We start from the raw sequence: 27,753 nt of genomic DNA, 5'->3' as shown, positions 1-27,753 counted from the left end.
AGAAGCGCGGAAGTTTGCGGGACTTTCGGACTGTTTTCGGTTTACTCATTGCTTCGTAATGCCCAGTGATTAAAGCTTACTCGCAGCCGACTCGTGTCAAAACAGCACCGCTGTGACTGTCACATCTGGACTGAAGCCACTCATGATGAACCGCAAAATGGGTCACCGGAGGCAGGTGAGGTGAACTTTAACCGCTCCACCGGTCACTTGTTGGCTGTGTTGTGATGCTAAGCGGCAGCTATTTCTCTAATAGCCGGGGAATACTGACAACTAAGAGCAAAACAGACACTTTTAACAAATACGTACAGTAAGCATGCAGAATAACCAGCAATATTACTATACTCTGTATCTGCCTCATGACGCGCTAATGTATTTGTTACATGGAATTGTTCCGTCAATCTTGATAACATTCATTCAGAAGATGTTGATTTGATTTTTTTCAAAAGCATGTGATGGTTTTGCTAATGTTTCCATTACGTTCTAAAAACGTTACTTCTGAATCGTTCTCGATAATGCTATATGTGTTATCTATAATGCTTTTTATAATATGTATTGTTATATTTATCAAGCGATTATCTGTAATATGTCTCTTTTAATTTTCCTCCATTTTTAAGTTTTCTTCTAAGCAATGCCCAAACTATTTTTATGAAGGGCTAAAAACTTGATTGAGGCTAGTGGGATGAAGGTAAATATAGTTGCCACGGATAATTTCCTAATTTATTTAATACTATTTAAAAATGACCAGAAATCATTGCTTTATTTTAACTAATACATTATTTATTTACATGTTATAAAAGCAAAACATTATAATTTATAACAGAACTACTATTTTTTTTCATCAGTATTAATCAGTATATATCAAATCGCCAACCTGATTTCACCAACTCCTCAACTATGTTGATCCTGGAACAACAATCCAATCAGCCAATCAGAATTAAGAGATATGCTTACTGTTTATGTTATGTTTAGGCCTACGGTTAGGCTTAGTCACTTCTACATGATTTTTATCAACTATGATTTCCCTTTGATTTGGGAAATATTTGACAGTTTTGGTTGGGTTTAGGGGTAGGGAATGGGCATGGATGACATTTTCGATGTTTACAAATGATGTTCCAGGATCAACATATATGTTAATCCAGGATCGCATCTTACTTGGCAAAATCATGATGTGCATACACAAATATTTCAGCATTTTTAGATTGCACGCTCAATGATTCATGAGACGAGTTTTTTCCTCACAGAAATTCATAACGAACATAACATTTTTGATTTGGTGGCAAATTTTTATTATTTTGTGTGTAATCTCATTCCTACACATTAGTATGATTTGCTCAACCCCCAATAAGTGGTGGTGTTAGGGGTGGGGTTTGGGCACACGCCTCTTTTTTTGTAAGAATAAGCCTCTTTTCTGACAATATGTAAAATATTTACTTGTTAGATTAGATTGTATTTAGTTGGAAATGTAATTTTTTTTCTGCACAAATGCCACTATGAAACAAACCTGTTTTGTTAAAGATGTGCTCAACCAACAAGCTCTGTGCTCACAAAAACACTGCTTAATAGGTTTATCTGGTATTTTTATTGCTGATAATTAGTGTGTGAAATACAGTGGGGGTTTGGGGGAGATTGACACCCCTAATTAACTATATATCAACCCTGAAGGACGTCAAAACAAGATGTATGGAGTAGGGTCGGGCGATGTAGACCAATTTGGCATCGTATGAAAGATTGAAGCAGTTTACTGACTAGGTATGGGCCGATTTAGGTTTCTGACAGTTTGATAACCTGGGATAGAAATATCACAGTTTCACAGTATCACTGTGATTACTGCTCCAAAATACGTTCTTTTTAAATATCTGGGTAACCCCCCACCCCCCATTTAACACAATATATTTTATTTTATGAAATGTTTTTAAAAAATTAAAACAGTAGCTTTTGATGTAGAGGTTCCTTTTTTGCTGAGGAGAAAGTTGACGTAAAAAATGAAATAACATAGTTGTGAAAAACATGTAAAAATAAAAAACAATAAACTTACTGTTATATCGTCCTTAGGAACAGTTTTAAAACTTTGACTTTTTCAAACTTTGACTATTCCATGGTAAACCTTAAATCTGATCATCTTCCCATGCCTAGTACTGACGCTGCGACAAGTTACCTGATAGATTCAAAAGACCGAAGAGTCGTTAGATAGAGACAAGATTAATTAAATGTCACGTTTAACAACTATAGTGAGACGCCATCCAGCGGTACATCCTTGATAAACTGTCTGACGTGCACTGCTCTCTGGGGTTTTGTGCTTAAAGCTCCCGCTGACTGCTGGAGCTCAGACGAGCGCATGACATTGTGTGTGTCCTTGTGTGTTTCAGCAGTATAGTGTGGATGGAGGGCTTTTCAGAAATGCTAGGTGAAACGGCAGTGTGGATGTGAATCGCTTTCATTCTAAAATGGCATTTTAAAACTAAGACAAATTAGTGTAAAGAGGACCTGAGTGTGTGTTTTTTGTGAGCGGGTTTGCGACAGAGGATCACAATGCGTGCTTAGCATTGTGATGTCTATCGACCATCGCCGATGGATGATAGGATCGTCTATCGACCCAACCGTAGTATGGAGCCGTCAGCCATTTAATAGCGAGAAGTTTTCTCTGATCTGTATTTTAAATAAGACTTTTAATAATTAAAATAAAAGATAATAAAATAAATTTGACCACCACTAAAACAGTTGATACTATATTGAGCGCAAAATGGCGCCAATCAGTCTATGCAAGAAAAACACCATTCAACAGTCTGTAACCGGCTGATCAGAGCATCGATAGACATTTTAAGTATTTAAAGGACACTTTTCTTGAAAAATATTTGTTTGTTTCTACATTTAGCCTAAAAGTAAAGTCAAATTGGATGCATGGTTTTTATAGTTCAACCTAAAAAAACATCGGAAACAGCTAACAAGAGGTTACTGTAGCTCAGAATACAGTAAATATACCTCAAAAACACACAAATATATATATATATAATTTTTTTTCTTTTTTATATATTTCCCAATTGATGTTGAACAGATTCAGGAAATGTTTACAGTATGTCTAATAATATTTTTTCTTTTGGAGAAAGTCTTATTTGTTTTATTTTGGCTAGAATAAAAGCAGTTTTTAATTTTTTAAGAGCTATTTTACGGTCAATATTATTAGCCCCTTTAAGCTATTTTTTTTACGATAGTCTATAGAACAAACCATACAATCACTTGCCTAATTACCCTTACCTGCCTAGTTAACCTAATTACCATGGAAAGCCTTTAAATGTCACTTTAAGCTGTATAGAAGTGTCTTGAGGAATATCTAGTCTAATATTATTTACTGTCATCATGACAAAGAGAAAATAAATCAGCTATCAGAAATGAGTTATTAAAATTATTATGATTTGAAATGTATTGAAACAATCTTCTCTCTGTTAAACACAAAGTGGGGACAAAATAAACAGGGGAGCTAATAATTCTGCCTTCATCTGTATATATATATTTAATTAACTGAACAATGTTCTACACAAACTAACATTACCCCCCATCGTCAATGTATAATACGCAACTTGACAAAACAAATGAGCTTTTAGTTCTAAAACACAACTGTTGTACTGAACAATGTGCGAGAAATCGACAGACCGAGGTCTAGCTAATACATTTCAGGAAGGATATAAATAATGTTTTAGGCTTATCAAAGAAATTTGAATCACAGTGTGACTGAAGACAACCTTGACAGAATGTTTGGAGTACATCCCCTGGCATAAGGAAAACAATGTGCAACACTGAGTTATATATTTGATAAAAGCTGTGAGGGAAGTAACTGAAATATGAAACTGTCTACAGTGTCATGGCTCATTTGTCTGTGAGAAACTGTCACTAGATTCACGTTAAGCTGTGGAGAAGAGGTATCTGTAAACACGGTATCTGCGAAACAACCTGCGTTTGAGTCATGGCAAGAAACACAAACCCTTCTATTGTCCTTCCCTTACCTATCAAAACATGTGCTATTGTTGAAATACTTCTGCTTCTGCTGGGGTGGAACGTTTACGCAGTTGTGAGCTCTATTCAGACTATTTAAAGGTCGCTTTAAAGAAAAAAAAAACTAATTATCTAGAATCAGATTGCATCAAAGTATGTGAAATGGCTTCTAAACATGGGTATTAAAATGCAGAAACAACGTAACCCTCATGACTTGATAACTCTTGAGTCAGCACAGTGGTATTTCTGGTATTGCCATATGCACTCTCAGAGTTAAATGAAGGATTGCCTGTTGCACAATGAACCACAAATCGGTCAGTAGTGTGAAAGTAGAACTCGTGGTGGATCAACACTTCTAAAACTTTCCAAAATGTTTCATTATTTTTTTCGTGCATATCTAAGCATGCCATTATGCTGGTTTATATGGCACAAACACAAAGCCAGAGCTTTCTAACTCTACAGAAGTGGCTCTGAAGTATGTGGTTTGACAAAAAAAAAAACTAACAAAAAAAAAAAAAACTAGCTTGAACTAATGTGAACTTGACCCAAAATCTAAAATTGTATTTGCTATTTTTTCCCCCTCAAGTGGTTTCAAACATTTTTGAGCTTCTTTCTTTGGTTGAACACCGCAGAAAGCCTGTAACACCAAATTTAGGATGGGCTTTATTGTCATTTGGGCACATTGTGTGGACATATAGTGGAATGTCTCGCAGGACCACCATGCTATACCGATTAAGCTTAAATATGAACATAAAAAAATGTCTGACAATATAGTAGTGTGAATAAGTGTGTGCCCCCTTATTTCTTATTTTTGTGCATGTTTGTCACACTTTAATCATTCAGATCATAAAACAAATGTAAATATTAGCCCAGTATAACACACATAAACAGATCATGCAGTTCATGAATGAAGGTTTGCATAATTAGGGGAAAACAAAATACAAAACTACATAGTCCTGTGTGGATAAAGCGTTCGCCTGCTGAAACATAACTTAAGTCTGGTTTATCAAACCTAATGCTTCGGTCACAATAGACATTAAGCATGCAAATTTCTGTTTTAAAAGAGGCAGGATTAAAAGAGAAGGGATTAAACAAGATGATTGAACATTTAAAAAAGCAAGCGATTGGTCCATAATTTAAATTTCTGTACACTGAGGTCATGTTTTGATCGTCGATTGGTCTCACGCAGTCACGTGATGCGTTTAGAGTTCACCAAGCTTGAACTTTGCAACACAGTGAACTGCGAAACTTGAGCTTGCGTTTCCAGTCTGTCGCATTTGCTTGCGCTTGGATGGAAGTCCATGGGGCGAAAAGTGAAGTGTGACCGCAGCTTAAGTTACATTTTTCTAGCCACACCCAGGCCAGATTACTGCCACATCTGTTCGCAATCAAGAAATTACTTGTATAGGACCTGCCAGACAAAGTGAAGTAGACCAAAAGATCCTCAAAAACATCATTCTTGAATCCGAAGACATTCAGAAACAAATGAGAAAGAAAATAATTGAGATCCACCAGCCTGGAAAAGGTTATAAAGCCCTTTCTAAAGCGTTTATTATCTGTAAATTAGGGCAAAAACATTGAACAGTGGAGAACCTTCCCAGGAGGGGCCGGCTAACCAAAATACTAGAACTATAAAGAGTGGACTACACATAAAATGCGACTGTGCAAAAACTTTTTATAAGTACTATACATGAATGTGTCGTTATTAGTGGTTATCAGCTGATAGATATGGGCCAGTAGGGGCCTTCTGCGCCGACTGGTAGCCTCAGAAGGCTGTTATCATCCACCCACATGGTTAATCAGCTATTCTAATAGAGAAGACTCCAGATCCAGATCTGTTTTACATTACTGTGATGGTTGGGTTTAGGCTTGGGGTAAATTTAGACATTAATAAAATACAATAACTGGGAAATGTAATAAAGAATATAAATAATTCTCATTAACTTCCGGCTGCAGCTGTATTTGATCTATAGCTGGTTAACCATGTGGATGGAAGGTCCCTGCTGGCCCATATCTATCGGCTGTGGTCTTTGTAGCATGTGTTTGTAGAAAAGTGTCATACTATCTTATTCTTTTTCATATTGTTCAGCATGATTGTTTGTATTTGTGTTTGCAATTGTCGGTATTAACTGTTTTGTACAAACTGAATTGTTTTTGTTGTGTTGTTTTAGGGGAGCATTGACCTTTTAGAAACCATTGGAATTGTGAATGAGAATGGCAATGAAAACCTGTCAGTGGTTCCAGTGGTAAGACCTTTCACATCTAACAATGACAATAAAGGTGTATTAGTTCAACAAATGGATCGATTTTACATTAAATTTATATTTCAAAGCGAGGCTTGGGTGGAAATATATCTGTTTTGAATATATATATATATATCCTTAATTCAACCTAAATTAATATAAACAGCTTTTGATGTATATATTAATTCAAACTTAAGTAAATAAATCTTTATAAAAGATTTTTGAGTGGTCTTTATGCGTCAGCTAATGCACCTTTGAATTGTTTACAAAATGAAATTGGTGCATGTATGAATTCCTTGTATATACATGTGGAAAGTTTTATTGTGAGTAATAATAATACTAATTCATAGTTTTATTCTTTCTTTTGGATGTCAGCAACGTTCTTTGACCTACGATTATGTTCTTGTGGCAAAAACCTCAGATGACGAGAACAGTCACAGCGCGAGAAAACGTAATGCTTTCATTCAAGCTTTGAAACAGAAGCAATTATCTGTAAAGGTAAGTCAACGTTTTTCCATAGTTATGTTCTGAGTAGCTTTAAGGTTAATCATATAAAATTGGGTTAAAGAGGTTGTGAACTAAGAATTCAAAGTTCCCTTGTTATTTAACAGATCAGGGTACAATACAACTTTCTGTAAGTTTTTGAGCTCAATACTGTGTGGTTCTGCTAAAATCTGCTTATATCGAAGGCAGCCTGACAAAACCACAAGTTCTGGAATGTTCTAATATACACACCGCACAAAATGCTTTTTCTACTTAGATTTTCTGTCTTTCTAAAAATTCTTATATCAAGATGCATTTTCTAGGCAAGCAAAACATATTGTCTTGTTTTCAGAAATAATATTAAGTGAGTTTTTCCTTAAAACAAGCAAAATAATCTGCCAATTGGTTGAGCAAAATAATTTAGTTTTTCCTTTTGACATAAGATTATTTTGCTCACCCTATTGGCTGATTATTTTGCTTGTTTTAAGGAAAAACTCGCTTAATTTTGGCATATTATTTCTGAAAACAAATCAATATGTTTTGCTTGTCTAGAAAATTGTTCTTGATTTAAGAATTTTTATATATTTGGACTAGAAACAAGTAAAAAACAAGTAAAAAAAAAGTAAGAAAATACATTTTTGCAGTGCAGCGGGGAAAATACGTATTTAACATGTCACCATTTTTCTTAGAAAACATATTTCTAAAGGTGCCCCTGTAATTTTTCCCTGGATGTTGGTAAAAACCAAAGAAATCTGTATATGCAAACGAAACAAATCTAATTAGTGTACAAATTAAGTTAGGCTTAATAAAATTAAATGACACAGGGAAAAAGTATTGAACCCATGAAGAAAGAGAGGTGTAGACAGTGAAAGCCCAGACTGCAGCTGAAATCTCTTAGTAGTTTAGCAAACCTCTGCCCTTTGTCATTGTAAATTAACACCCCTAACTGCTTTAGTGCAACATCTACATTAGCAAATGTTTTCAGAGACAGAAAATCAAGCAGTAGAATGGCCTAACCAATCACCTGACTCGAATCCAACAGAAAATACAAAATAAAGCTCAGCTTTGATAGACGAGACCCACAGAACCATCAAGATTTTGACTCTCTGTTGAAGTCTGATTTGTTTTGTTTTAGTTTGATGTTTGTATGGTTTGAGTTGTACCAACATCTGCTTTAATTCAATGTCAGCAACTCCTTTAGAAATATTATTCCCAAGTAAAAACATGACTTATTTTCCCCACTGTATGATGTAATGCTGTGGATAAGCCCCGCCCACACACAAAATCAACACCCACCTGTACTTCACCGCTCATTTAGCCCTGTTAATATGCAAACCTGTCGGCCAATCAAAGCAGTGGGGGTTAACTTCTGAGTCTACACTTGGCCACGCCCATTCAAACAGTGTTCTGATAGAGGTCAAATAGAAAATAGCCACTCACTTCTAAATTATGATGTTGAAATCTTGATAACACTATAAATTAACCTCAGAGAAGAGTACAAAAGGGGAAGTTTGGATTCCCCTTTAAGGGAACATTCCCCTTTTTATAATATGTAAGCATAACTAACGGCTGCTTCCCATAAAATTAAGTTGTGATAGTCAGATGATAGTCAATGATATTTCATCGTTTAAAAATGTATAATGCCTGTACTGTATTGTTTAAAGAATGTTACTAGCTGAAGCTCCAGAATAATATGTGCTTTATTGTTCATAGTTGGTGAGTTATGTTTCTTTTTTTGCAGAAATATACAAATTATGATGAAAAGATGTTTTATTGCATCAGAGCAGCAGACTCAATTTTTGAGACGTACCGGTATCTCTTAAAAGTGTCCGACGCCTGTAACTGGAGCTGTGAACAGAAGGGAACCGTGCCACAGTCAACCAGGTAACACGTTCACAGCAATACACACTAACAAAAAATAAATAATCATTACATTCAATACAGAAAATGCATTCTTATTTAAATGGATCACAAAACTCCAAAAAAAAGGAGGAGAATTCTAAATTAATTCCAATTAATAACTTTCTTAATGTCTAAAATGTTAAAACAGAATATTCTCCTGATACAAAATACCTGCCAGGATCACCAGCGATCTAACATTTACACACTCTTTGCTGAGTCTTGTTTTTGTTTAGAGCATCATGTAAGTGTTATCCTTACCTTTGCTTTTTTTAACTGTTTACGTTGTTTTGCCTCATGAGTCATGACCAGACCATTTGCCTGCTTCTGGATTTCCTTTATGCTCCTGTTTACCCCTGTTTTGACCGTTGCCTGTCTGACTATTCTTTGTGATAAATTGCACATGGATCCGCAACTCCGTTGTACCCCGATTCATTACAGTACCATTATAATAACATTAAACTGTCTTTTCGATAGAGCAGACAGCAAAAAGAGTAATACAAGTCACATTTTCTAAAGTAAAACATATAGTAGAAATACAACTATTTAACAGAATTTATTTAAATTAGTTATTACTTTGTTTCTGTTCTTTGATTATTGTTAATAATTTAGTTTGATAATGCATATCTGAATTTCCCCAAGCTATTACTTGAGTCTGTGTGATAGTTCAAACTTAATATAAATATATATATATATATATATATATATATATATATATATATATATATATATATATATATATATATATATATATATATATATATATATATATATATAATTTATTTATTTTAATAATCCTGTCATTATTTTGCCTTTAATCTTTGCATATGCTTTTCTCCTGTTAATATGCAAAATTGTGTATATTATTACTTATGTTTACGTATGTACATTGAAGGATATAATTTGTATTTGATTTTCCAGTTCCAGTTTTTATGTTAGAGATTATTATAGATTACATTTTTAAAAATTACTATTTGACAGGCGTACTTTGACAGACTGTAAGCCTGGATGGTTTTTAAAACATGCCATAATTTTGATAGGCAATAAAGCACATATACTACACAATAAAACATTATTATTGCCTTATAAGAAAAGTGGGCACATCTAAAAAACAGTCTGTGATGATGCACATTGTGACTCTGTTTTAGGATTCGTGTGGTTGATTTCATTGTGCATCACACAAGCATTGACACACAAGGTGAGTGACATTAATTGGTAAACTACATTGTATTACATCAGTGTATTTGTATGATTGATTTAAATATGTAGAATCCAAAACACAAGTGTTGGGTGAGTTCATTTGAAAAAAAAATAATTAATTATTAACTACATCATTAAAACTATATTTGAATTATTTATATAACTACATTGTCGGAAATGTAATGTATTTGCTGGACTCCACACATTTCAAAATTTCTATACATCTGCATGCATAGACAATAGAAATTAAACTCTTTTAGTTATTAAGATTTGAGTCTGTATGTATAAAGAATGTATAAAGGCTGCACGGTGGCAAGAAGGATGCTGGTTCAAGTCCCGGATGGGTCAGTGGCATTTCTGTGTGGAGTTTGCATGTTCTCCCTGTGTTGGCGTTGGTTTCCTCCGGGTGCTCCGGTTTCCCACACAGTCCAAACACATGTGCTATAGGGGAACTGATGAACTAAATTGGCCGCAGTGTATTATTGTGTGTGAATGTGAGTGTATATGGGTGTTTCCCAGTACTGGGTTGCAGCTGGAAACCCATAAAACATATGCTAGAATAGTTGGCGGTTCAGTCCTCTGTAGCGACCCCTAATAAATAAGGGACTAGGCCAAAAGAAAATTAATAAATGAATCAATATTTGTTTAAGAAAAAGCATTACTCTGCTTCTCTGAATTTATTTACAATATTTAATGCAAGTAGATTGCATAACTGTATTTAAATGACCTTAAAATATACAGTAATCACTTGCTTTTCTTTGTCAGCAGATGAATAATTTAATTATAGTAACTAGTTGCACCCAACACTGCATATTACGTCTTCTCGCTTTACCTCTCTCTCAGGTGTTCCAGAATATCTGCCCGATCTGATGAAAAAAGATGTTTTTGAGACGTACTTCTGCTTACACGAGGTAAGATTTTATCATATTTCTCATCCTCACAGCATTTTCCTCACCTGTCATGCGGAGTTCACATGGCAGGTTCACTTAATGCTAATTTATTGATAAGGAAGTATATCCCAGTGGGACAATTCTGTGCATATCGAGATTTATCACATTTATCCTGCTTGAAAATTCAGTATAAACCAATATGAATTCCACATGAACTAAAATAATTGGCTATATATAACAATAAAACAAGTATCAATTTTTACATCCCATCAGTCCTCATGTGTGTTCCTTCAGAAATCATATTAGTGCTGATTTGGTGCTTAGTTTGTATAAGATATTACATTTATCAATTATTAATTATGCTTATTCTGACCCTAGATTAATTAAAGGACTAAGCCGAAAAGAAAATGAATGAATGAATGAATGAATGAATTATAATAAATTGATAAAAATTTTTATAATAGTCTGAAACAATCAAAGAATAAGCTAACTATTGAGTGAACTATCAAACTAAATGGTGTTAAATTTCAGATTTTTAAAGAACTCCTTGCTGATAAATAAAAACCTGGTTTGAAGGATTGTTTTTAAAGTGTAAAATTTTACAATAGCAAATGAATAGCATTATATGTAGCAAAGGGGATTTTTATGTAATATTTTGATTGTCTTCATGTTATGTGTGAATTTTGGGTGTGCTTTTATGGCAATAAGTGACTTTGATTTACTTCTCACACATTACAATAAAAATAAAAGTGAATGTGTATTTTTTAAAGCCATAAACTATATTTATAATATATTATATTATTATATATTAAAGTTAAAAACTATTTTCAAAACCCTTAAAAATTAAACTTTTATTAGCATTATAACTGTTTTATTTTTATTTTATTTTATTTTATTTTATTTTATTTTATTTTTATTTTATTTTTATTGCACATTCCGCTACTCCACAGAGGGTCACATTTTTACAAGCAGCTTCATGAGAAATTAAATGAGAAATTTCTATTAATATATATATATATATATACATCTTCGAGATACATGGACATGAATGTCAGGATTTATTTTATTTTATTTTATTTTATTTTATTTTATTTTATTTTATATTATTTTATTTTATTTTATTTTAGACAGGGTTGATTGTGTTCATGCATAGACTATTGATATATATATATATATATATATATATATATATATATATATATATATATATATATATATATATATTTTTTTTTTATTGTCTTTTTTATTGTCATGTGACTAATATATTTTATTTATGATTATTCTATCAACATTGTCTGAAGCTTTAAATAAGGTAAAAAAGGTGAAATATTTCCTATTTTTCAAAATATCTGTATTCTGTTCAATAAATCATTTAAAACAAGCTTACCAAAACAAAAGCATATACATATTTAATGCAGAAGTAAGCTCTTTTCCTGTGATTGTTTTGGGACTTCTGATTCATTTGCCTACAGTAGAGAGCGAATCTGCATCTCATTCAGTTTGTCTGTTGTTTTTCTTTACAGGTTGTATGGAGAAGGCTAATAGTTTCACTAAACTAAATTCACACCGTCTGTATTTGTTTTCCTCTGAAATGATGCAGTTTCATTTAGATTAACACTGCTCATGCTGCATGTTTATTTTGATCATGATTAAAATGCAGTGATGACCATTAATTTAAATGAAACGAGATCAGGGATTTAGTATTCAGTTCACCTTTAGTAAGGCTTTCGTCTCTTTTAATTCCTAGAAAAGGGAGCAGAAAGAACTGAAGAAGAGCTGGGCTCGATGGTCTGCAACTTTTCGGGGGCAACCCATAACTAACGTCAGGTTCTCTTTCTCATTGTTTTCTGGTGAAACTTGTCTGTTTTGTCATTATACACTGTAAAAATATCTATAAATTAGCAGTTTTCCGTGTTTTGTGACTCATTTTGTGATTTATTTATGACCTTGAATCGTATTATGAGAGCTTTATCTTTCTTCTGCCAACTTATACCCTTCAAAAGTTGGAAAAAGTCACTTTTATTGAAAGTTTTAATAGTCTGCAGCTCTATCTTGTCTGTGTTAGTGTTGCATATTATGCTACAAATACATTGTAATAAGCTGCCAGCACATTTTCTGTTATTTTACAGATTTATTTCTCCATTGCTTGTACATTATATTATCTCAAACTACTAAAATGTCAATAAAAATTACTCTGTTAAACTCTTGAGTTGAATTATCAACATCAAAAGTCGACAGAGCAGAGATCAACATCCCATAATGCAGTTCACCACCATAAATAAACCGAAAACACAAAATACGGAATGAATGAAAGGTTTCCTGGCGATTGATTTGTTGTCTTTGTTATCAGAAACTACCTTGGTGAGAAGGTGGCTCTTTATTTTCTGTGGTTGGGTTGGTACACATTTCTCCTGATTCCTGCTTCTGTAATCGGGATCATCGTGTTCCTGTATGGCCTGGCCTTCTACAGCACCAGTCCTCTCATGTGAGTCGCCTCATATTCATAAATGATAATCAGCACGTTTACATAGACAACAATATTCAGTTTTAAACCATCTGGGAGTAAGATTTGACCACGCAAATAGATTTTTAATTAACATAATCTGGTTAAAGTCATATCAAGTGAAACAATAGAAATAAAGGTGCCATAGATTGCACGGATACAATATTTTTTAACTGTTTTCTGATCCCTAAATAGGATGTATGTGACTTAGTTAAGTCTAACATTTCTTATGAAACTGCTTCACGTGTGCATTTACAACCCTGAGGAAGTGGTTGAAATGGACTGTTTTTACCTTATTTGGAAGGGTCATGAATATTAACGAGCTCCAGAAGCTCATGTCAGTCACTGACGTTCACACGGCATGTTGTACTCTGAATTGTAAACATAAAACAATCATACCTCAGTTGTGAAAATATATACAGTTGAAGTCAGAATTATTAGCCCCCTAGTTTTTTTTGTTTTCTGTTTTGATTATTATTAATAGTTTTAATAACTCATCTCTAATAACTGATTCATTTTATCTGTGCCATGATGACAGTAAATAATATTTGACTTGATATTCTTTAAGACACTTCTATACAGCTTAAAGTGACATTTAAAGGCTTAACTAGGTTAATTAGGTTAACTAGGCAGGTTAGGGTATTTAGGCAAGTTATTGTATAATGATGGTTTGTTCTGTCGACCAGTGGTTCTCAAAGTGGGGTCACGGTACAATGAAGGGGGGTCGCCTGGGGATCTCCAAAAATCTATTTATTTTTATTAAACCATAAGAATGAGCATATTTCATCCATAACCTACTGAAAAGAAAAAAATAGTCGTGATAATTACTGCCGTATATAGTTACTATGGTAGCTTATAACTACTAGTTCTATTGGATTGTGATCACTGGGGTAATTGCATTATATATAAGACAAAGCAATAGCATCAGATGCAGCAGATTGATTTTAAAATACTAGATTGAACTTTCTGGCACATTTACAACACTGACATATATTTAAAAAAATTCAACGAAGAATGGACTTGGGTTTATTGGTGTGTGTGCGCCATTGCATGCAAGGTTTCTGTATTTATAACCACTTCAGAAGATATTGGGGGTCGCAAGTCACTGGCATTGTTGTTTTGGGGGTCGCGGGCTAAAAAGTTTGGGAACCCCTGCTGTAGACTATCGAAAAAAAAATAGCTTAAAGAAGCTAATATTATTGTCCTTAAAACGATGTTTAAAAAATTCAAAGCTGCTTTTATTCTACCCGAAATAAAACAAATAAAATTTTATCCAGAAGAAAAAATATTATCAGACATACTGTGAAAATTTCTTTGCTCTGTTAAACATCATTTGGGAAACGAAAATAAAATACAAAGGAGGGCGAATAATTCTTCAACTGTATTTAACAAACTGAGTAGATGCCTTGACAAGCTACAATCGAAAGTGTCAAAGAAAGTCGCATATGTGTTGAAATATAGGCTAAATTATAATTCTATCCAACAAAATAGACTGACGGAGATGTATTTAGAGTTGAGGAATTAATGTTAATGCATATTGCCATATTATCAACAGCCTATACAAATGAACAATGCATAATCGTGCATCGATCACAGTTTATGTGTTTGTTGCCTCATTAAAAACACTGCAGATTTCACAATATACACTGTACACTCACAAAAGACAGTTAATAAGGCTACTATTTTTGTTCTGTGTATGTTAGATATATAAAAATGCTGAAATAAAATCAGCTGATGTGTTGTGTTGTGTTGTATGTGTGTGTGTATGCAGACAGGAGGTGTGCAATTCTAACATTACCATGTGCCCATTGTGCAATAATAAATGCAAAGTCTGGAATCTTTCTGACACCTGCATGTACGCAAAGGTAACGCACTTTTACATTTCAGCCAAACCGTTTTCATTCCACATGTCACAGGAGGCTCTTTACTGACATCAAGGCTTCAACACAAACTAACCTGTAAACAAAAACACGCAAGAATGTTTGTCTTACGTCATTTTGAACATTCTGTAACAAGTGGTGACATTTCAGAAATGCTGAATGTCCAACTAAAGTGTAAAAGAGCAAAATATTTTGTATCAATAATGTTCTGCGCAGATCCCTCTGAGCAAGTGTCATATTGATTTTAGCCGCATATTATTTGTTTATAACCTTTAGGGAGCCTTGCCAGAACATTTGCTGTTTGCTGGGCTTTTAAAAAGGATAGTAATGACATTATTTTGTGCTGCTTTGGGTCACAGGTGAGCCTTCTGTTTGACAATGCAGGAACAGTGGCATTCGCTATGTTCATGGCTGTGTGGGGTAAGTTCAGCATCTATAACTTGCTTTAGTTTGGATTGAGTTAATGTTATGATGAATATCACTGTCTTCATCTTCAGCCACGGTGTTTCTGGAGTTCTGGAAACGCCACAGATCGTCTTTCGTTTGTGCGTGGAAGGTGTATGACTGGTGCGAGGAAGAGGTATGACTAGATATATTTAATTCATCTTGATTTCTATCGAACAATATTATGAAAAAAATTTATTTAATCAGAACTTTATTTAATTTAATTTAATTTAATTTAATTTAATTTAATTTAATTTAATTTAATTTAATTTAATTTAATTTAATTTAATTTTATTTTATTTTATTTTATTTTATTTTATTTATTTTGCTTAATATAAACTAAATAAAGTAAGAACTGTGTAAAACATATGCTGGAATAGTTGGTGGTTCATTCCACTGTCGTGACCCCTGATGAACAAGTGACTATGCCGAAGGAAGATGAATGAATGAATGAACAAGTGTGACTGATTCACACAGATCTTAGTTCACCACAATAAGCTATAATACCTCCTCTAATGACGGCGTTAATTGCATCTGTGAATTCTCTGCATACCAAAACCAAATGTGAGAATGAGAATCATTGATATTAACATTCCTATAAACCCATTGTAATCTGAAGCGTAGCATCAAACTTACACAAGATGATAAATAAATAAGCATGCACTTTTTTTCTAAAGTGCCAGTTTGTCCTCTCTATTGCAAAGTTTGTAGATTGTATGAATATAGCTCACTGATTGCTTGATTGTAGCGCATTCGCATTGTTTTCATGTCTGAGATGAGCTGTGAGCATAAAAATAAGCCAGTTCTAGATTATAACTTTTTTTAAACTTTCAACCTAAACTTTCCAATCATGTGTTCTGAAGTGTAATGTCAGTTTTATATATTGTATTATTTGCAGAAGCTTTCTTGGGCGGGTCACTCTGCAGCTTTAAACCTGGTTAATGAAGAGAATGAATTATAACGTGCAGTTGTGTTTGTGTTGTGCAGGAGGAGTTGATCATGGAGATTGTAAACAATGCAGCTTGTGAACCCAAGATGCACAGACACTCCTATCTGCGCTCCACTATAGTTCTGGCCTTAGTAACACTTATGGTAAGAAACCAATAGGGACTTTACCAACGAGTATCTACTTTATATAGCCTATAAAATCCTTAGCCCCCTGTGTAATTTTAATTATTTAGTAAGTGGTAGTTAACTTAACAAGCAATTCTTTCCACAGTGTTTTATTTTTCTGGGAAAAGTCCCGTTTGCTTTGGCTGGACAAAATAAATCAATATTTTTAAAAATGATATACAGTTGAAGTCTGAATTAATTTTTTCCCTTTAAAATATTTCCCAAATGATGTTGAACAGATTCAGGAAATTTTCACAGTATGTCTGATAATATTTTTTCTTCTGGAGAAAGTCTTATTTGTTTTATTCGGCTAGAATAAGAGCACATTTTTATTTTTTAAAGCCATTTTAAGGTCAAAATTATTAACCTCTTTAAGCAAAAGTTTTTTTTAAATAGTCTACAGAACAAACCATCATATATAATAAAAATGCAAAATTTGCTATGATAAATGAGCAATATTACAAGAGTACCAGTGCAAAGACTGTATATTAGCACTGGTGGGAGGCGTGCATTGTCACAAGACAGTGCTTTAGTGTTTAGTGATGATATACAGTCATATTACACTGCTATGAGTGCATATAATCATGTATATAAAAAAAGAAACTTAAGAAGAAGAAGAACTAGAAGAACTACTTCCTTATGCAGTTCATTCAAATCTGCAGCTAATGTCAGATCAGCAGAAACCGCCACTTCAGAGCTAGTGTTTGAATGATTCTCTAGCGTAATGTCTAAAGTGATGACAAGACAGCTGATTTTCTGATTTCAAGATTATAAGGTTGAACAGCATGAAATGCCATCAGTCCACAGAGATTTCCCAGTGTTTCTCTGTTGCAATTGGTAGATCACAATAATTAACCCCAAAATAGCCAAAGCAAAGCAAACACTAGCAGATTACTGTGGTGTAAATACAGCTCTACCACACATAAATGAGAGAGATCGACTTAGAATGTGACTTAACAGATTTATAATGATTTGTTCAGCTGTAGTTTGAAACTTACGTTGAGTTTTTTTCCTCTAAGCACTTGTTATGTGGTCTCTGGTGCCATCTTGTGGCAGAACGTCAACAGTCTTTGCTCTGCTCAGTATGACAGACTAATGACCGCCAACCACTGAATCTCGGAAGTTATGAATATTTAAAATAGACACTATCCTTATAAATAAACTGCATGGTTGAAATCTAAATAACTACGGTACATTCTCCACTAAAATAACCTCAAAAGTACATGATGTTGTCCAACAGCTGCAATGGGTGTGGGTGGAGTAATAGACAAGGGTGAAGAGGCTGTACGAATGCTGATATTGCTTTAATATCTCACAGCTATCAGCCAATCGGATTCGAGAACCAGACATACTGTTATATAGCTATTATTATCTCCTTAAGATTAAGATAATCTTCTCCTCAATTGTCTACAGAACATACCTTTGTTCTTCAATGACTTGCTTAATTAACCTTACTTAACATTATTACTAAACCTATTAACCTAGTTAAGCCTTAAAATTGCATGTTTAGATGAATGCTAGTTTTTTGCTAAATAACTAGTAAAATATGATGTGCTGTCAGCATGGAAAGGAAAAAATAAATGAATTATTATTAGAAATTAGTTATTAAAACTACTGTTAAAAAAACCTTTATCTTGGAAAATAGTTTAAATTTAATGTATTTTAATGTATGCATAGCTAAATGGCTTTGTTGGTGTGTGTGTGTGTGTGTGTGTTTCAGTTGCTGATCATCATCGGTTTGACGCACGCCCTGGTTGTGTTTCGAGTCATCGCTACTGTCCTGCTGGCTGAAAAAAGCCAATGGCAGCTCATTGGTGACAATTCCCAGACAGTGGCTCTGATGCTCGGGGCTGTGCTACACTACATCACCATCACAGTCATGACTCGGGTAAAAGCTCCAAGAACATAACACTTATTTTCCAATTTATGTTTAACAGAGCAGCTAAGGACAGTGTTATTCATGACTTGCCTAAATAACTTAGTTAATCGAAATTGCACTTATCTTGCAAAATTACCAGTGAAATATTATATACAATCATCAGGATGAAGACAAAAGAAATGAGCCATTAGAAATAAGTCATTAAAACTATTATGTTTTAAGAGTTCACAGCTGATGATTGATTATAAAGCTTGGCATGCTGTCCCCGGGGAGAGCCCTGAGCTCATAAGATCTTCGAGCCCGGGGCTCCCTCCCATTTGCAAGGCGAGAGGGGAGTTTGAGCTCAGGTAGATCTGAGGTTTGATTTAGTTAGTAGTAAATAGTTGTGCAGCAAACACACTCTTCACATTGTAGAAAGCATTTTGTTGGACAAAAACTGTAAACTGTATCATACTGTACTGTAATATATCTGTAATAAACTGTACTGTAAAATAACAATGTCGGCGATATTTTTAATGACGTTTTCCGGAGGAGAACATTTAAAAAAAAAATGAAATCCAGAATCACGTGTCTTTGTGAGTCCTATTTCATTAAAAAAAGTCATGCTAATAAAGGCTTTTTAACCTTTTCACCCACTTCTCGAGTGCCTTGGACTGATGGTAATTAATATACAGATGAAGTCAGAATTATTCGCCCTCTTTGAATTTTTTTTCTGTTTTAAATATTTCCCAAATTATGTTTAACAGAGCAAGAAATTTATTACAGTATGTCTGATAATATTTTCTCTTTTGGAGAAAGTCTTATTTGTTTTATTTCAGCTAGAATAAAAGCTATTTTTAGTTTATGATAAAACATTTTAGGGTCAAAATTATTCGCCCCTTTAAGCTATTTTTTTTAATAGTCTACAGAACAAACCATCGTTATACAATCACTTGCCTAATTACTCTAACCTGCCTAGTTACCCTAATTACCCTAGTTAAGCCTTTAGTTGGTGTTGGCGGTTCATTCCGCCGTGGCGACCTCTGCTAAATCAGAGATCAAGCCGAAAGAAAATGAAGGAATGAATGAATGAGCGACCTTATCCAAAAATACAAGAACGTTCCATGGCAAAACAAAAACATGGAACAGGATGGCAAGATTAAACTACAAAATAAAAGACATAAGCACAACCAAAAACACAGCTTACGGTTTGCTGCAATGCATACAACTGCCTCTCTCGTCAAATTATTAGAGTAGATATATAACCTTGTAATTATTTCACGCAGGTGAATTGTATGGTAGCCATGAAGCTGAGTGAAATAGGTCAGTGGCTTTTATTATCAGACATTTTTTATGGAAAACATACACATTTATGATAAACAACACTGCTTAAGACTGTATTGTTTTTTGTTTGCAGAGAACAAGCACTCACATGCTGCCATCGAAAGGAGCTTCACAGTGAAAATGTTCATATTTCAATTCTTTACCATGTTCTCCTCTCTCATATACACAGCGTTCTTTTTGGGAAGGTAGCCAATTTAATTTAATTTAATTTAATTTAATTTAATTTAATTTAATTTAATTTAATTTAATTTAATTTAATTTAATTTAATTTAATTTAATTTAATTTAATTTAATTTAATTTAATTTATTTTTAATTTAATTTGCCCTGAATTTTATTATATTATATTATTTTACATTCTATTATATTATATCATACTACATTATGTTGTGTTATATTATATTATATTATATTATATTTTATTATATTATATTATATTATATTATATTATATTATATTATATTATATTATATTATATTATATTATATTATATTATATTATATTATATTATGTTATATTATATTTTAGGATTAATGGTCACCCTGGAGGATATGTGAAGATATCGGGCATATGGAGACTAGAAGAAGTGAGAGCATTATCATCTTTCCTACAGTGTGCTATAAACAAATCCTCCATTTCAGCTGTACTGATGTTTCTTCAATTTCACATGCTTTTCATTTCAGTGTCACCCAAGCGGATGTCTGACAGACTTGTTCATTCAGATGTCTATTATCATGGTACTCAAACAGACCTTCAACAATATCTTTGAGTATTCTGGTCCGTAAGTAGAACTTTCTCAATTCCTTTGTGTGGTCGGTGCTTTTCAATAATTAATACTGTGATTTGGGATGGATCCATAGTTTATGAAATACTCAAACTTTTGACATAACAGTTTAATTTAGCTGCAGTTCTACTGGTCTCGACTGTTGGTGTCATCTTGTGACTGAATAATATTAATAATAAGTAGGATAGTGTAGGCTGCATCCAGCCATTTGTCTAAAAGATAATTACAATTCTTAATAACAATAATAATGTTTAATAAAGACGGCACGGTGGTTCAGTGGTAAGCATTGTCACCTCACAGTAAGAAGGTTCCTGGTTTGAGTCCCAGCTGGGCCAGTTGGTGTTTCTGTGTGGAGTTTGCATGTTCTCCCCGTGTTGGCGTGGGTTTCCTCCGGGTGCTCCGGTTTCCCACACAGTCCAAAACACATGCGCTATATGGGGCAACCAAATTGGCTGTAGTTTATGAATGTGCGTGTGTGTAAATGAGTGTGTATGAGTGTTTCCCAGTACTGGGTTGTGGCCGGAAGGGCATCCGCTGTGTAAAACATATGCTGGAATAGTTGGCGGTTCATTCCGCTGTGGCGATCCCTGATAAATATGAGAGTAAGCTGAAGGAAAATGAATGCTTGATAATGCCCAACTGATCATATGTACTACAAACATCAGTTAAGTAGCCAGAATCATGAACAGATAGCTAACTCTGTGTCCTCTCCCTCTCTACAGCTGGTTTAGACGGTGGTTAAACAGAAAGAAGAACCAAAAGCTGTTGAGACGGTGTTTGAAGTGCTATAAGAAAGAGTGCATGGATGCCGTGGAGGCATCTGAACTATGTGACAACTGCAAACTCGAGGACCTGCACAGGAACTACAGCCTGATTCAAACCGACCGCTTCAGCCTCTTTAATGAGTTCTTGGAAATGGGTAAGGATCCTGAAAACATTCCCAGAAGCTGCAATAGACAGTTTGTTGAAGAAATTACAATTACTGTTAGTTTTGGATGATTGAAAATAGGCGGCACGGTGGCTTAGAGGTTAGCACTGTTCTCTCACAGCTAAAAGGTTACTGGTTCGAGTCCTGGCTGGGCTAGTTGGCGTTTCTGTGTGGAGTTTGCATGTTCTCCTGGTGTTGGTGTGGGTTTCCTCCGGGTGCTCCGGTTTCCCCCACAGTCCAAACACATGCGCTATAGGGGAATTGATGAACTAAATTGGCTGTAGTGTATGAGTGTGTAAATGCGAGAGTGTATGGATGCTTCCCTGTACTGGGTTGTGGCTAGAAGGGCATCCGCTGCGTAAAACATATGCTGGAATAGTTGGCGATTCATTCCGCTGTGGTGACCTCTGATTAATAAGGGACTAAGCCAAAGGAAAATGAATGAATGATTACGAATACTGAAGGCAATATTTGGTGGTCCTTGAGGGATGGGATAAACTTTTCTCACAGTGTCAGAAACCATTGGATTAAGGATTTGGTCTCTCTAAACCTCGTCTTCCAGATAGTATACTCTTCTCTGATTGGTCAGGTGGCCCAGACAACTGCAACAAGAGGCAATTCAATCATAACTTAATGTTAAAACAGCGATCATAACATTATTTATCACTATATGTGGCTCTTTTTGGATTCTGAAAGACGTTGGGACCATTGTTTTTGTTTACATCCCACAAAATGATCTATATAAAACTAAATTTGTGCAAGAATAAAGTGACGGACAAGTCGATTTGGGTGGTTTAGATTTACTGCTTTCTGCAGAAAAAACATATCATTTTACACTCACAAACGGCAAAAATTAGCATTATTTTACACAGATGTCTGATCTTTTTGTTCTTTTTTTGCCTCCGCAGTGATCCAGTTCAGTTTCACTACTATCTTCGTAGCCGCATTTCCGTTGGCCCCATTGCTGGCTCTTCTGAACAACATCATTGAGATCCGTCTGGATGCCATTAAGATGGTCAGCCTCGAACGCAGGCTAGTGCCAACAAAGGCCAACGATATTGGTGAGGGAATATAGGGTTATTAATAACGGTATATTTTTTATTGAAACAGTTTTTTTATACTACCATTGTGCAATTGTAACCAGCGCACATTTTAGACTTTGTATTATGATTAAAAACGAATGAATGTGTAGAAAATTAGCATCCGATTACCCCTTTAAAGAACTCACTGTGAATAAAAACAAATAATCTAAAGTCTTGTTTGAACGGCATATTTCTGTCCATATTATTTTTTTAAAGAAATTTAAGTGGGGGATATAAGTATTAAAGATGTCAGCCTTTTTCTCAGAAAACATATTTTTTAAAGGTGCTGTTGACATTTTTAGCGGATGTTGGTAACAACCAAAAAAATCCATATATCCAAACAAAACTCTTTAGTTTACAAATTAAGTTATGTGTAATAAAATGAAATGACGCAGGGAAATAGTATTGAACACATGAAGAAAGGGAGGTGTAGAAAGGCAGTGAAAGCCCAGACAGCAGCTGAAATCTCTCAGTGGTTCTTCAGCAACCCTCAGCCCTTCCTCAGTGTAATTGAATATCAGCTGCTTCAGTCCGACATCTACATTAGCAGGAGGATGAAGATGAAAGCAGGGTGGACAATTCAGCAAGATAATAATCCAAAACACAGCCAAGGAAACTCTCAGATGCTTTTAGAGGAAGAAAATCAAGCTGTAGAATGGCCCAGCCAATCACCAGATCCGAATCCAAATGAGAATACAAAATAAAGCTCAGATTTGATAGACGAGACCCACAGAACTATCAAGATTTTTACATTTTATTACTAATTTTATTAAATTTTTGTTTGGGTTTTTACTAAAATGTCAACAGCTCCTTTAGAAATATTATTCCCAGGACAAAAAAAACATCTCCCCCACTGTATATAGTCAGTCATGCAGCATCACAAATGTATCTATAAGTAGAGGGTGGAAAATGGTCTGGGAAGCTGTATAGAATGACCTGTTTTCCCCCATTTCAGGTGTTTGGACGGATGTGCTGGAGGCCATCAGTGCGCTCGCGGTCATTGCTAATGGACTGGTCATTGGTATATCCTCTGATTTCATCCCCCGTCTGGTTTACCAGTACTACTACGGGCCTTGTGCCAGTGGCAATCCTGCCGGTGTGGAGTGAGTTCGATGCATTCACATCTGCGTAGTTAATATGCATGCAGAACCACACGAGAGTCAAACACGTTTGTTTATTTCTCAGTTGTATGGTGGGATACATCAACAACACTCTGTCCGTCGCTAATGTAAGTGACCAGAGAGTCAGCGAAGACTTCAAACCGAATCAGCTGATCACCGACAGTGGCGAAAGTGTGACACATTGCAGGTAATATTAATGTTAATCAATCTGACACCTTCAGAGCTGCAATGTAACTCCTTTAGAAGATCTCTTGGAAAAATGATGCTGTATACCTTTTTCATTTTGTAATCCAATTCAGAGCGTTCATATTTTTTAGACTCTATTTACGTCAACAAAATGGTCAAAATAACTCATTCCTGTGTATTATGTATGTCTCCTGTTTTCCTTTCAGGTATCGAGACTACAGAAGTAGTGAAGACTTCAGTTTAACCAATCAGTTTTGGGTCATTCTGGCATCGCGGCTAGTCTTCATCATATTGTTTGAGGTGAATTGTAGCAGAAATTAAAATAAGATTCACAATACATGGTATCTAAACAATATACTCACACACTGTCTCTTTAATCAGCATGTAGTGGTGATGTTTAAATGTGTAACAAGCTGGTTTGTCCCGAACTCCCCCCTGGATGTGACAAATGAAAGACTTTTTGACAAACTCACCAGGCTGAAGCAAGAATTGAGGTCAGCGACAAAATCACATATGATGCGATTTCATGTTTTCCTTTGTTTTCAAAGTGTCGTGAGCTGTTCGTGCAAGACCCACAAAGATAACAGTCGCAAACCCAAAGAGATAGTCTTAAAATAAAAATGCGCTGCTTTCCAAAATGCCTCATTCATACACAAATCTAAGCAAACCCGCTCGCGAAAAATACACACTCAGGCCCCGTTTACACTAAAACATCTTAGTGTTAAATTGGAATTTTAAAACGAAAATCATCCACATCCACACCGTGTTTTACCTAGCATTTCTGAACAGCCCTCGATGTTTCACATTAGACATCGTACAATGCCAAATTAGTCGACATCGCCCAACACTAGAAAATAATGGGTTTTTGTTTTACCTTTAATCATGTATTAGACTCGATAGGCTAAAAGACTTATCCTTTACACAAAACTATATTATTTTTAGCAAAGTCATATCACCCTCTTCAATACGTCTGAGTTTGTAGTCCAACAGTCTATTACAATTGTGAATAATCTTTCTGTTTTCTGTAGTTTACTGCACTGATGATGTTCACATGTTTTCTGCTTTTAGTGTGAAGTGTAAATGATTATTGAGCCAAGTTTTAAATGTTGTATTGAACTAGATTTAATGTAAACATGTTTCTTTCTATTTTTTTGTAGAGATCAGAGAACACAACAGGACACTTTTTCCAAATTAAATGAGAACGGTAACTCAAGGAAACCATCGAAGCGAAATAAATCAAAAAAGCAAAACAGCATGTGAGCCAACGGTTTAAAAAGCCTCTTCTCTTCTCTCTGGATTATTTGTCAGAGAACTATTTGTTTTTAATTGTTTATACATTATTATCTACTAAGATATGGAGTTTTTTATGATGTGAAAAATTGCAGATTAGAGTATTTGACTGGATGTAAGCTAATATATATAACATAATTTAATATTGTTTCAAGGTTTGGGGCTGCTTGAGAAACAACGTAATGACCCCCGAATTTGAATGTGTATATGTGGAAACTAAAGTATGTTTTTGTTTCACAAATGGTATGCATTTTAAAAATATTTTAATATGAGAATGGAGTTGTTACATTTTATAAGATGCATATATAAAAGAAACGTTACATTCGTATTTGTCATGAATACAAGATTAAGTTTTGTAACATTATTTTTAAATAAACTCACAGAAACTTGACTGTTGTAAATCATTTTCACAAACTTCTTAATTTTTAATCGTGCATTATCTCTATCGGCTTGAAATTTCAAATATGAGTTTCTTTTCTTCAACATAGTCAATTAAATTAACAAAACTATACATGCATGTTTTTGTATTTACACATTGTGTAATGTAAGCTCATTAACTTTGTCTGTAATTAAATCTCACCACATAAAATGTTAACCATGTGCCAAAGCATCAAAGATAGTGTCTGTGCTTTAGGTATTTAAAACATGCAAAGAATCCATCAACAGCAGAAAACCGGTTTAGATGACATGAGGGTGAGATAAAGTGTTGTTTATTCAATTTTGAGTGTTCATTCAGGAGTTTCTCTTGTGGAAAAAATCTGATAAAGTATTCCCATGAATTTCAAAGTCAATGTCCTGCAACTGTCTGTGCTTCAAGTTTTCTAGACCTGTATGCCCAAAATTTGTATTTTCTACTGAAAAATTCAAATTAAGTGAACCTCAAAAAAGATAGAAACGTGGTTAATAAAATATGGTCTAATTATCATTAACTTTTAAGCGTCTAACCGAATACAGTAAAACTTAATGGAGGGGGAAAAAAAAAATAAAAAATTTGGGAAAATTTGAAACTCTTATTTCGAAAATATGAGTGGCTCTTAAAAGAGCCTTTGGGGTTGAAGTTAATTCAAATTTTACTTGGAGCTGGTGTACTTGGTGACGGCCTTTGTGCCCTCAGACACGGCGTGTTTGGCCAGCTCTCCGGGCAGCAGCAGACGCACAGCGGTCTGGATCTCTCTGGAAGTGATGGTGGAGCGCTTGTTGTAGTGAGCGAGACGAGACGCCTCACCGGCGATGCGCTCGAAGATGTCGTTGACGAACGAGTTCATGATGCCCATCGCCTTGGAGGAGATCCCGGTGTCGGGATGGACCTGCTTCAACACCTTGTAGACGTAGATAGCATAGCTCTCCTTCCTGGTCCTCTTGCGCTTCTTTCCACCTTTACCGGCGGTCTTGGTGACGGCTTTCTTGGAGCCCTTCTTGGGTGCGGTCTTTGCTGGTTCAGGCATGATGAAAAGTTCAAAGTGCGAAACCGAATAACGTTGTTTCAACCTACGGGGTATTTATAGAAAGCTCGTGCCAAGCCAGACTGTATTGTCTTTCTATTGGGTGCGTTCGCTCAATGAATGAAGAGCTCATTGGTCACTTAGTGGGCAGTTAGATAACCTTCTCGCCAATCGCAGGCTCGTAATTTTGAATATTTTCCGCCCAACCCCCAGAGATCTCCCGCACTGTTTCATTGTCCAACTTTCCCGCCGTTATGCAAAAGAGCTTCATTCATCATGTTGTACCTCTATGTAAATTAATATGGTTTCTACACCATGTTAAATAATAGATTGATTTTACAGGCAATTCATATATACCAGAGATGTAGAATAATTCAAAGGGATGCTTAAAATCCATTAACACACAAAGCAGCACGGCTGACGAGCAATTAGTTTCATTTACATTAAATAAAAAAATGTACACACACACACACACACAAACTTATATATAACCCTATATATATATATATATATATATATATATATATATATATATATATATATATATATATATATATATATATATATATAAATATATATATGGTTATATATATGTTTGTATGTATGTATATATATATATATATATATATATATATATATATATATATATATATATATATATATATATATATATATATATATATATTCAGTCATAAATGTGCAAAATAAAAACTTATGAATGCAAACATAATAAAACACAGAGTAAGATAACTGGGATATGAAATTTGGCCCACAGCAGCTATTTAACATAACAGCATTTTCTCACGGAAAGACCAAATATCAAGTTTACTATCAGAGCTTGACATAAAGAAAAAAAATCCAAACCAATCTAATCAATTCAAAGTCCAAGCAATGTGTGCAAAGCTTTTTGTTGCAATTATTGTAATTCTAATTATATGCATTCAATGCATGTAAAATAAAGAGAGCAACTTGTTCTCACTCTCAGGCAAGCAAACACTAGGCTAGCTAGGCCCTAACACAAATTTGTGGCCAGTAATATTATTATTTTTTGTAACATCATAAAGAATATACATTTGTT

General features: G+C 34.5%; 2 protein-coding genes across 3 annotated transcripts; one reads left to right on the top strand and one right to left on the bottom strand.

The window, feature by feature from the left end:
* LOC562630 (anoctamin-9) lies at window positions 1-25,624 on the top strand. 2 transcript variants are annotated; one of them, XM_087312568.1, is made up of 24 exons: window positions 1-175; window positions 6,159-6,233; window positions 6,606-6,728; window positions 8,455-8,597; window positions 9,761-9,810; window positions 10,656-10,723; window positions 12,450-12,529; window positions 13,053-13,187; window positions 14,977-15,070; window positions 15,445-15,505; window positions 15,583-15,665; window positions 16,517-16,621; window positions 18,363-18,530; window positions 19,787-19,823; window positions 19,918-20,029; window positions 20,371-20,428; window positions 20,526-20,623; window positions 21,349-21,545; window positions 22,463-22,615; window positions 23,592-23,739; window positions 23,822-23,944; window positions 24,150-24,243; window positions 24,325-24,437; window positions 25,101-25,624. In XM_087312568.1, the coding sequence occupies exons 1-24, from the start codon at window positions 143-145 to the stop codon at window positions 25,201-25,203; spliced, it is 2,454 nt and encodes an 817-aa protein (XP_087168694.1). In that variant the 5' UTR covers window positions 1-142; the 3' UTR covers window positions 25,204-25,624. The 2 variants fall into 2 exon arrangements, with proteins under 2 accessions (XP_087168694.1, XP_087168695.1); XM_087312569.1 differs by lacking the exons at window positions 1-175; window positions 6,159-6,233; window positions 6,606-6,728; window positions 8,455-8,597 and adding an exon at window positions 8,764-8,856.
* ano9a (anoctamin 9a) lies at window positions 25,477-26,707 on the bottom strand. Its single transcript, NM_001109835.1, is given in 1 exon segment — window positions 25,477-26,707. A coding segment is annotated over 1 exon segment (375 nt). The 5' UTR covers window positions 26,679-26,707; the 3' UTR covers window positions 25,477-26,303.
* Window positions 26,708-27,753: the final 1,046 nt, after the last annotated feature.

Source organism: Danio rerio, chromosome 25, assembly GCF_052040795.2.
Source record: "Danio rerio strain M-AB ecotype USA chromosome 25, GRCz13ab, whole genome shotgun sequence".
In the NCBI taxonomy this organism is placed as follows: Eukaryota; Metazoa; Chordata; class Actinopteri; order Cypriniformes; family Danionidae; genus Danio; species Danio rerio.
This window is presented reverse-complemented; position numbering and strand designations above follow the sequence as displayed.

Coding starts and splice junctions, on each gene's coding strand:
- LOC562630 (XM_087312568.1), top strand. CDS start 143: ATGATGAACCGCAAAATGGGTCACCGGAGGCAG. Junction 13,188..14,976: donor TACAGCACCAGTCCTCTCAT/GTGAGTCGCCTC, acceptor GTGTGTATGCAG/ACAGGAGGTGTGCAATTCTA. Junction 18,531..19,786: donor CCATCACAGTCATGACTCGG/GTAAAAGCTCCA, acceptor TATTTCACGCAG/GTGAATTGTATGGTAGCCAT.